Source organism: Phyllobates terribilis, unplaced genomic scaffold, assembly GCF_046119375.1.
Source record: "Phyllobates terribilis strain yellow unplaced genomic scaffold, ASM4611937v1 Scaffold_14__1_contigs__length_39327217, whole genome shotgun sequence".
Lineage (NCBI taxonomy): Eukaryota > Metazoa > Chordata > Amphibia > Anura > Dendrobatidae > Phyllobates > Phyllobates terribilis.
Genome location: NW_027362774.1, coordinates 25,600,847 through 25,613,622, shown reverse-complemented (window position 1 = coordinate 25,613,622; position 12,776 = coordinate 25,600,847). Strand labels below are relative to the sequence as shown.

The 12,776-nt window shown below is 36.8% G+C and overlaps 1 protein-coding gene across 1 annotated transcript in view; it reads left to right on the top strand.

The window, feature by feature from the left end:
* CDH13 (cadherin 13) overlaps positions 1–12,776 on the top strand; it is a 1,051,953-nt gene that overhangs the window by 703,279 nt on the left and 335,898 nt on the right. The window contains exon 6 of the mRNA XM_073659781.1: positions 944–1,088. Coding sequence (XP_073515882.1) covers positions 944–1,088 — 145 coding nt within the window. The remainder of the gene's footprint in view (positions 1–943; positions 1,089–12,776) is intronic.

The following is a 12,776-nucleotide window of genomic DNA, read 5'->3' as shown; positions in this document are numbered from 1 at the left end:
GGGAGAAGGAATATCTTTTTTGTGATCTTGAAAGCCCATGCCACTTTCAGTGGTCCCTGAGGAAGGGACAGGCATATGGAGTAAAGGTAAGAAGCATAGGAAGGAATTAGGCAAGGATGTAGAGTAGCAAAATCCGATAAAAGAAGTCAACTAGAGGAGCTCTGATTGACTTTTATGTCCCGAAGACAGAATATGAAGTGCTATCAAAGCCCATTTTTTATCAAGGAAGACAAACCTTGCCAACCTTTTTCGGTATAGTTGAATTAGTGAATACAAAAAAAAACACTTTTATCTATACTGCTAATATGATGAACAAAAACTCAACATAGAACCTCTCGACCCTTGAAAAAATGAAGAATGCAAATGTAATCATTAAAAAATTACATGAAAATCCTTGGTTTTCCAGAGACCGGCACTGGCATGCTCTCCCATTACCAAGGAATTGGTCTTTTTGGACCAACGTCCCTTTTGGAGTTGCCTCTAAAGAAAATTGAAATGGTCATTAAAGTTGTTACGTAGTGGAGTAATTTCATGATAGCCTTGGCTTTGAAGGTGAACTATTTTTGTTCTTGGACCAACAGGGTGACTCATAATGACTCTTCCAAAAATATGAATAGTTATAGGATATAATAGTAGATGGTTGGTCTGTCCAAGATTTTGCATGAGTACTCAAGAACATAAAGTTACTCCTCTAAGAGCAATCATTATTCCAAAAATGTAATTATTCAAGTCAACAGATCAGCAAATTGTAACTGAACTCTTAACAATTGTGACCTTTGATCTCTCATAGTCTAGACATACTGATGTTCAAGATTGGCCAAGAGGTCACATTAAGCCATCAAATAGAGTATAGTCATTATAACTCCTGCTTCATGTCCACCCTACCAGAAAACTACTATGAATTAATATTCTTCTATTTTATTTTTTATTTTTCTGCCAATAGTTACGAGTAGAAACCACAGACGAGAGTGGAAAAACCATTGAGGGACCTGTTGATCTGGAGGTCGTGGTCATCGATCAGAATGATAACCGACCAATCTTCAAAGAAGGCCCTTATGTTGGACATGTTCTAGAAGGGTCTCCAACTGGTGAGTGTACCACTGTTTATTGCCTAATTTCTTGTACTTGATTCCAGTGGTTGAAGCTGAATATTGGAAATATTATGCATTCGAGTTTAGTACCTGGGCAAGATATAGACCCCTTGTTAGATCTAGTCTACACCCAGTTAAAGGGGTTATGTATTGTAGACAGCTGTTTTTCATCAGTCAATTGTGGTGAGTCATGGAAATGTTTCCTCAAATCTCTGCTATGCAATTAGAGAGGAACATGGTCAAGAGAACATGCCTCCATGAACAATGCATCTTATGGAGGGTGTATTTATATAAGAGAAGTTTTTTTTACCTTAGAAATGGAGGCCGATTCCTTGTTAAGTAGAAAAAAGTGTTCGGTTAGATTATCCTGTACCAACCTTCCATGAATGGCCAATAAAAGGAAGGAACATCCACTTTTGGGCGGGGGTTCACATAAACCAGACCCCTTTTGAGAATTGAGATACTCCCAAATTTGCCAGAATTGTTTCCAAAAAATTGGGAACTGTTGGCAATAATGAACTGGAAGGATGCGGAGCACTTTACATAAAATGTTATCTCTTACACAAGATAATCTTGTTTAGCGTCTTTAAGAGTTGAAAGTTAAGAAGACTGGAAAAAAGTTCGACTGGATTTGTAGAACTTTTAGACCAGGATTATGTTACGACAAAACTTTACCGTCTTGATTACTGCCAAACTTTAATGCTTGAAAAGTTTGATTGGAACTGTAGAAATTTTAGACGAGGACCATGTTATGACACAACATTACCCTCCTGATTACTCCCAAACTTTAATGCTTGAAAAGGGGAATTTTTTGGAATGGTCTTACATCCCATAATCTGATACTACTATGGCACCACGTGCAGTTGGAACTTTCCTTGTACTTGACCAAAGCTTTCACTAGACCTCCAAGCAGTCATTGCATTCTTCTAATTAAACCCAACTTACCAGATCATGTTTTGACATAGTACAAAGTGGAAGTTTACATTAATCAGGTTCTCAAGTATTGCTTCACTTTCTTAACTCAGTTGCCAGATGTCCTCCTTGTTGTGTAAGGATATTCCCATATTATAGGGGGATACAGCCTCTGGCATGATTATTCTTCAACAGATTTTCCATGTGTCTCCCAATAAGCTGATGATTGTCATTCTCGGTACTAGGACATGGCAGATGTTATGTATTACAATCTGTTCTTTTTCTACCATGTGTGGTATAATTCTTGATATTTTTTGTGCTTACTTTTTTCGAGAAGTTTTGCTTTCTGTTGAGTAGAATATAATTTTAAAGCAGAACTAAATTAAATTTGTTTTGCTATCAGACTGTGTGGTTATGAATCTTTGTAATATACTCTGTTACGTTATTTTGCTTCCTTCGCTCTCAAACATTGTGATGAAAGTGTTGTTTTAGTTCATGCTCTTTTACAAGCTGCTTTGATCTGCTGCTGTAGCAAGAATCCATGTCAAATTCTATGTACAAATACTGTCTATTTGTAAATATTATATGAGTACGAAGTCTTACAAGAGATGCAGTTCAAAGCAGCTTCTAAAAGAGAGGCAGAAAAAAACACTTTCAGTAGGGTTTTTGAGAAAGAAGGAAGCACAATAAGGAAATGGAATATTTTACAAAAAATCATAACTTTGCAATAACTGACTAATACTTAAATAAAAAGTTAGCTATTGTTTTTGTATTAAGTATAAGATATTAAGTAATGGAACCAAAACATGCTGGACTATGATTCCATTGCTTAACCATTAAGCAGTGGAAGCAAAGAGCTATGGCAGGAAGAGAGGAAGCATCCAAATTACCATTAGGAAGAACTGACCAATGCTTGGATACACTTTTTATGTCTTGATAAAGGCCCTTTGTGTGGCCGAAACGTTGTGTTTATTTCTGTACCAATAAAGTTACCAATGGAGGACGTCTGGTGCCGTTGGTCCTGGATTTCTCTGATTGGTGCAAGGAGCTGGAAAGCAACAAAATGTTAACTAGAAGACCATCACAGGTGTTTACCTGTCAGGATTCCTGTTGTCTTTCTACAGTTTGATCACTAGTGGCTTCTATTGTTCACCTTAATAATTGTGCTGCAATTTCACTCCATACCACTGGAGGCTGCTGCTGTGTTCTGCAATTGCCCTTTACTAAGATGACAGATTCAGAACCTGTGGAATCCATATTGTTTCCTGTTTGGGCCTACTTAAAGCTGCATGGATCTCTCACTCATTGCTTGAGTATTGTGTCTAGCTGTTTAGTCTAGTTCCAGTCTCCAGCTCCTGAACATTCTTACCCAGACTGTTCTTACCTATCTACGGATTGTTTCCTACAACTCCTCTGCTAACTCCAAGAACAGCTGCTACCACTTGCTGTTCCTACTTGTGCTCCTTTGGCCACCGGATTCCAGTATCGTAACATTACCAGGACCTCCAGATAAGTTTTAAAGAAGTTGTCCATGACTGGACAAAGATGACTACTCTCTTTTAAAAGCAATGCCGCATCTGGTCTCATTCAAATTTAATTCAATGGAGTCAAGCTGCATTACCAGACACAACCTATGAACAGGAGGGGCGCTGTTTCTGGAAAAACTTTCAACTTGCTTCTGATGCTTCCTTCCACCTAATCTGTGCATTTATAGGCTTATTTCATATTTAAACCCTGAATGGCTCAGATTTTCTGGACTAAAGTCTCCTTTGATATGAATCAGGAGGTTTTTTGAACCACCAGGTACTAGATTGATGGGTATATGCCATGATGGTGAGACCAGTACATCATCTTCTACTTTTCTCCAGCACTGTGCTTTACAGGGGCCATGAACCTACAATACAATATAATTGTTCCAGACAAGCTTTATTAGGCGCTTTTCTCACAGGGCGCCATTATTTCTGCCCTTCCGTTTTCCTGCGTGTAAATTCAGCCGCAATCTGAGCAGATATTAGGACTCTAAAACATTTTCTCCGCTGACGGGAATTTTATTGAAGACAATAAAGCAAACGCTAATTGCACAATGACCTAGTATAGGTGAAGTGGTTATTTCCTTCGGCTCCGCGCTTAATTCATCTTCAAAAGTCATTTTACCCTGCAGAAGCACGAATATTTGTTTTATGGCTATAAGCCCCTATGAGCCCACTCAGAAAATACCTCCATAAGTACTTTGTATAATAGATAAATAAATTGAGGCCATCAAATTGAAAGAGCTCGTCTGAGAATAGACATCAATTCTGTAAAATACTGGTTTAATCATTCCAATTTAATGCTAATTTATGGTAAAAAAAAATCATAAAAAGGCTAAAATGGAATTCAGTTATGGGATGATGGGAGCAGAGATTTTCATTGAGAGTAAGCAGCAAGCGGCATGTTGTGTGCAGATTACTTGATATTCGCTGGTAAGTTTATAAAACAGGAGTTGTCTAGGTTTGGAAAAAAATGTCTTGCTTATTATCCAGAAATGGTGCCACTCTTTTCTGAGGGCTGCGTCTGGAGTTGCAGCTTATTGACTGGAATGGGTTTGAATAATGGTGGTGTTAAGAGACTACATTGGTGGTATAAAAATAGATGATGTTTGTGATATTGAAAAGGGATTACACTGGCCGTATGACAGAGAACTATATTAATGGTGTAGAAAAGGACTAGACTGGTGGTGGAGAAATGGACACCACTCATGACATAAGAAAGCAATGATGCTGATGGCATAGGAAAGGGGCGACGCTGGTGGTAAAGGAAAGGAGCAACGCTGATGGAGTAGGGAAGGCATCGACGCTGATGGCATAGGAAAGGGATCAATGCTAGAGTCATAGGAAAGGGATCGATGCTGCAGGTGCCGTAAGAAAAAGGGATCAACGCTAGTGGCACAGGAAAGGGTCTATGATGGTGGCGCAGGAAAGGATTGACACTGGTGGGGTAAGAAAGGGACGACGATGACGGGGTAGGAAATAGGCAACCCTGGTGGCGTAGAAAAGGGATGACGCTGGTGGCATAGGAAAGGAATCGACACTGATGGTGTAGGAAGGGGATCAACGCTATAGGCATAGGAAAGGGATCGATGCTGCTGGTGCTGTAAGAAAAAAAGGATCAATGCTGGTGGCATTGATAAGGGGCGATGCTGGTGGCATAGGGAAGGGATGATGTTGGTGGCATAGGAAATAGACAACGCTGGTGGCACAGGAAAGGGTTGATGCTGGTGGTGCAGAAAAGTGACGACACTGGTGGTGCAGAAAAGGGATGATGCTGGTGGTGCAGGAAATGGACGATGCTGGTGGTGCAGGAAAGGGATGATGCTGGTGGGGCAGAAAAGGGGCAGCTCTGGTGGTGCAGAAAAGGGATAATGCTGGTGCAAAACAGGGATGATGCTGGTGGTGCAGGAAATGGACGACTCTGGTGGGGCAGGAAATGGACGACGCTGGTGGTGCAGGAGATGGACAACGCTGGTGGGGCAGGAAATGGACGACGCTGGTGGGGCAGGAAAGAGACGATGCTGGTGGTGCAGGAAATGGATGACGCTGGTGGGGCAGGAAAGAGACTGCTGGTGGTGAAGAAAAGGGATGATGCTGGTGGCAAAGAAAATGGAGGAGGCTGGGGGCGTAGGAAAGGGATTACTCTGATGATGAAGATCATGGACAATGTAGGAAAGCATTGAAGGCAGTTGCACATAGATGCTGACATCTAAGAGGACAATTAGGTCCATTCATAACAAAAGGCGCACTAATATTATAGCAGGCTAATTATAAGTGCTGGTGTTGGGGCCCAGGAACTTCAAATTATGCTTTTTTTTTCAGGCCAAGCTATAGGAAGCTATGTACTCTAAATATTAGAGTCCATAATTATTAATTATAATGGGAAATGTAAGATATCCCTGGAGTTTTTCTTTAACCAATAACAGAAAACAATGCTATCTGTGCCCTCCAGCTCCCGTACAAATATTCGATATATGTCATAATAAATGACATCGCCCTTTAATGATTGTGTATATGCTGCACATTTTTTTTTTTGCCAAGTAGTCTTCCTTAGGACATGCATCTCCCTCCTCCCTTACCTTGTGCCCAATAGGTGAGGACACACATCTGATTAGCCGCAGGCTTTCCCATGACGGGATCTGAAACATATTGCTACTTAATTTTCATCGCAGAGTTTTCCTCGGGAAAAGGTAGCAGGGACCGTGCCGTCTGTTCCACATTATTTCCTGAACACTAATTTACAAATGTTTTCTGCTCTGCAACTAATCGAGACCTTCTCAAGGTTTACAAGATAATGGCGCACACCTGTAGCTTAAGACGCCGCGTGAATAATGTCTTATTCTGAACTCCCATAGATTCTTTGTCTTGTTATTGTGAGATTTCCTAAAATAAGCAAGTTGTCTGCAAGAAACAAGGGGCGATGGGCACATCATTGATCAGAAAGTGTCAAATGAAGGAGAGAATTACAGTATCAGAGAAAGTATGCCGGGAGGTAAGGAGGTAAGCTGCTCCGATCAATTACCACAGCAAACTCAAGATAAAGGCAAAAGGAATCTGGAATATCAAATCGTTCATCAAATATACAGAATATTAGGGAACTAATCTGCAATAAATATCTATGTATAGGATAGAATAGACATAATATAATACTGGTCCCAACAACTAAGAATAGAAGTACTATAATACTGCCCCCTATGTACAAGAATATAACTACTATAATACTGCCCCCTATGTACAAGAATATAACTACTATAATACTGCCCCTATGTACAAGAATATAAGTACTATAATACTGCTCCTATGTACAAGAATATAACTACTATAATACTGCTCCCTATGTACAAGAATATAACTACTATAATACAGCCCTCTATGTACAAGAATATAACTACTATAATACTGCCCCCTATGTACAAGAATATAACTACTATAATACAGCCCCCTATGTACAAGAATATAACTACTATAATACTGTCCCTATGTACAAGAATATAACTACAATAATACTGTCCCTATGTACAAGAATATAACTACTATAATACTGCCCCCTATGTACAAGACTATAACTACTATAATACTGCTCCCTATGTACAAGAATATAACTACTATAATACTGGTCTTATGTACAAGAATATAACTACTATAATACTGCCCCTATGTTCAAGAATATAACTACTATAATACTGCCCCCTATGTACAAGAATATAACTACTATAATACTGCTCCTATGTACAAGAATATAACAACTATAATCCTGCCCCCTATGTACAAGACTATAACTACTATAATACTGCCCCCTATGTACAAGAATATTACTACTATAATACTGCTCCTATGTACAAGAATATAACTACTATAATACTGCCCCCTATGTACAAGACTATAACTACTATAATACTGCTCCCTATATACAAGAATATAACTACTATAATACTGCTCCCTATGTACAAGAATATAACTACTATAATACTCCTCCTATGTACAAGAATATAACTACTATAATACTGCTCCCTATAGACAAGAATATAACCACTATAATACGGCCCCTATGTACAAGAATATAACTACTATAATACTGCTCCTATGTACAAGAATATAACTACTATAATACTGCTCCCTATATACAAGAATATAACCACTATAATACTGCCCCTATGTACAAGAATATAACTACTATAATAATGCTCCTATATACAAGAATATAACTACTATAACACTGCTCCTATGTACAAGAATATAACTGCTATAATACTGCCCCCTATGTACAAGAATATAACTACTATAATACTGCCCCCTATGTACAAGAATATAACTACTATAATACTCCTCCTATGTACAAGAATAAAACTACTATAATACTGATCCTATGTACAAGAATATAACTACTATAATGCTGCTCCTATGTACAAGAAAATAACTACTATAATACTGCTCCATGTACAGGAATATAACTGCTATAATACTGCTCCTATGTACAAGAATATAACTACTATAATACTGCTCCTATGTACAAGAATATAACTATAATCCTGCCCCCTATGTACAAGACTATAACTACTATAATACTGCCCCCTATGTACAAGAATATTACTACTATAATACTGCTCCTATGTACAAGAATATAACTACTATAATACTGCCCCCTATGTACAAGACTATAACTACTATAATACTGCTCCCTATATACAAGAATGTAACTACTATAATACTGCCCCCTATGTACAAGAATATAACTACTATAATACTCCTCCTATGTACAAGAATATAACTACTATAATACTGCTCCCTATATACAAGAATATAACCACTATAATACGGCCCCTATGTACAAGAATATAACTACTATAATACTGCTCCTATGTACAAGAATATAACTACTATAATACTGCTCCCTATATACAAGAATATAACCACTATAATACTGCCCCTATGTACAAGAATATAACTACTATAATACTGCTCCTATGTACAAGAATATAACTACTATAACACTGCTCCTATGTACAAGAATATAACTGCTATAATACTGCCCCCTATGTACAAGAATATAACTACTATAATACTGCCCCCTATGTACAAGAATATAACTACTATAATACTCCTCCTATGTACAAGAATAAAACTACTATAATACTGATCCTATGTACAAGAATATAACTACTATAATGCTGCTCCTATGTACAAGAAAATAACTACTATAATACTGCTCCATGTACAGGAATATAACTGCTATAATACTGCTCCTATGTACAAGAATATAACTACTATAATACTGCTCCTATGTACAAGAATATAATTAATATAATACTGCTTCTATGTACAAGAATATAACATCCAATAATATTGCTATTATGTACAGGAATATAACTACTATAATACTACCCCTATGTACAAGAATATAACGACTATAATGCTGCCCCTATGTACAAGAATATAACTACTATAATACTGCCCCCTATGTACAAGAATATAACTACTATAAAATTGCTTCTATATACAAGAATATAACTACTATAATACTGCTCCTATGTACAAGAATATAACTACTATAATACTGCCCCCTATGTACTAGAATATAACTGCTATAATACTGCCCCCTATGTACAAGAATACAACTACTATAATACTGCTCCCTATGTACAACAATATAACTACTATAATACTGGTCTTATGTACAAGAATATAACTACTATAATACTGCCCCCTATGTACAAGAATATAACTACTATAATACTGCTCCTATGTACAAGAATATAACTACTATAATACTGCTCCTATGTACAAGAATATAACTAATATAATACTGTTCCCTATATGCAAGAATATAACTACTATAATACTGCCCTCTATGTACAAGAATATAACTACTATAATGCTGCTCCTATGTACAAGAATATAACTACTATAATACTGCTCCTATGTACAAGAATATAATTAATATAATACTGCTTCTATGTACAAGAATATAACATCCAATAATACTGCTATTATGTACAGGAATATAACTACTATAATACTACCCCTATGTACAAGAATATAACTACTATAATACTGTCCCTATGTATAAGAATATAACTACTATAATACTGCCCCCTATGTACACGAATATAACTACTATAATACTGCTCCTATTTACAAGAATATAACTATTATAATACTGCCCCTTTGTACAAGAAATAAAATACTATAATACTGCTCCTGTGTAAAAGAATATAACTACTATAATACTGTCCCTATGTACAAGAATATAACTACTATAATACTGCCCCTATGTACAAGAATATAACTACTATAATACTGTTCCTATTTGCAAGAATATAACTACTGTAATACTGCCCCTATGTACAAGAATACAACTACTATAATACTGCTCCCTATGTACAAGAGTATAACTACCATAATACTGCTCCTTTGTACAAGAATATAGCTACTATAATACTGCTACTATGTACAAGAATATAACTACTATAATACTGCCCTCTATGTACAAGAATATAACTACTATAGTACTGCTCCCTATGTACAAGAGTATAGCTACTATAATAATGCCCCTATGTACAAGAATTTAACTACAATAATACTACTCCTATGTACAAGAATATAACTACTATAATACTGCCCCCTATGTACAAGAATATAACTACTATAATACGGGTCTTATGTACAAGAATATAACTACTATAATACTACTATGTACAAGAATATAACTACTATAATACTGCTCCTATGTACAAGAATATAACTACTATAATACTGCCCCTATGTACAAGAATATAACTACTAAAATACTGCCCGCTATGTACAAGAATATAACTACTATAATACTGCCCCTATATACAAGAATATAACTACTATAATACTGCCCCTATGTATAAGAATATAACTACTATAATACTGCCCTATGTGCTAGAATATAACTACTATAATACTGCCCCCTATGTACCAGAATATAACTACTATAATACTGCCCCTATATACAAGAATATAACTACTATAATACTGCCCCTATGTACAAGAATATAACTACTATTATACAGCTCCTGTGTACAAGAATATAACTACTATAATACTGCCCCTATGTACAAGAATATAAGTACTATAATACTGCCCTATGTACAAGAATATAACTACTATAATACTGCCCCCTATTTACAAGAATATAACTACTATAATACTGCCCCTATGTACAAGAATATAACTACTATAATACTGCTCCTATGTACAAGAATATAACTGCTATAATACTACTCATATGTACAAGAATACAACTACTATAATACTGCTCCTATGTACAAGAATATAACTACTATTATACTGTTCCTATTTACAAGAATATAACTACTATAATACTGCTCCCTATCTACAAGAATATAACTACTATAATACTGCTTCTATGTACAAGAATATAACTACTATAATACTGCCCTCTATGTACAAGAATATAACTACTATAATACTGCCCCTATGTACAAGAATATAATTACTGTAATACTGCCCCCTATGTACAAGAGTATAACTGCTATAATACTATGTTATTTTCTTTTAATCTATTGTAGTGCCTTATTAAAGCCCTGTAGATTTATGGGGGGCCAGATTACAATCATCTCCAGCTGAGTATTGCCTCAATCAAAAGTCTATCGGTCTGAGATCGCTCAGATGCGTTAATTTGGAACCTGGATTCCTATCATTCTATAGGGCTCCCAGCAAACCTGCCTAATCCAGGATGTTGTTCTTGGTGGTCTTTGAACTCTTGGGTCCTTTTCCTACCCCCTTAGGATCTCCATAGGATCAATATACCTTGTGTCATACATATGATTAATGTACCTTTTCGTATGAAGCAGTTAAAACCACACAGCGGAGGTCTACCGTAAGCGACATTAATGTAAATGGCGCATTTCACCTTGTGTGTACGGTAACAGATGTGCATTGCGGACAGCGCTGCATGTGAAGTAGGAGAAGGTTCATCTGACGCGGACTTCTGGGGATATTATCTGAGCTCACAGAGACATAAATTATCCAGAGATAAAGATATAATGGCCTTCTAATCTCTTAAGAGTTTGCAAAGCGGCATCTGAGGCAGGGCATTAAACCAACATATTCTTCAGGACAGCAGGAAGATTAGCTGACGGGATAATTTCATCTGTATATAGACGCAAGGGATGGGGCACGCCGGACCATTTGTCATTGCAGATTCTTTTTTTTTAGGGAATTTCGAACTCTTTTGGGACAGGTTTTTATTTTTGATTTTTCATAGTATAGGAAGAAATAAATGGCAATTCAGAAAAGAAACATAAATGGGTAAAAGGAAGAACTTAAAAAGGTGGTTTCCTGACTTTATGTATATTTCACCATATCCTGACAGTGTGCAATGTGCACATGGTCAGGATTGCCCTTGAGTGGTCATCACGTGGTCACAAGTATGTAATCTGCACGTGGCAGCCAGCAACTTTTCATGCTTTTTTCAATGAGAAGCTAGTCGGAATGTGACCACAAATCTGGAAATCGCTCCGCTCAAGGAGTCAACGGAGGGAAATCCTGACAGTGTGCATTTTGCACACTCTCACGATTCAGCAATCTGCAGTCATAGAGTGGCTGCAGAAATTTATGTTCAACCCCTTTAAGCTTTTTTTGGCTTCAATGCAAAATCTGTAACAAGGACCCTAAAGTCATCCATAATACGGGTGTCTTCATATTTAGCAGAAGGGCATATCAGAACAATGGATCATTAGCATTGCTATAGTAAAAAAAACTCTCCACACTATGCCATTCTTCAAGATGAAGTCTTTTATATGGGATCTGGAGTCTCGGTTATCTCAGTTGACCTTCTGCATCTTTTTAAGAAAAGTCATTCATTGCAGCCCAAAATGTCAGTGCTATGTGCATTGTTTAAACTTGTGCAATATTTCTCTGGTGTATTGCTGTGTTCTTTAAAATTTCAGATTAATATGAAGGAGTCATTTTTCTCATTCAGGACTTCTTAAAAGTTGGGTGACAATATCTCCTAATAATAAATTAAATATGTAAAGTGTGATTTTGAGTTTTAATAAATTTTTACGGGGCGGCCATATTTGACACTTATATACCGTTCTTTCTTTGTGTCCATTATGGCAGCTGAATGAGAGTTAATGGACAATAACAGATAATGGACTCTATGTTAAAGTGACAATAGACTAATATGGTTACTAAAAAGAGAGAGAGTACAGTCCACTGCCACAGAGACCAAAAATTAGCAGAGGGATATGTA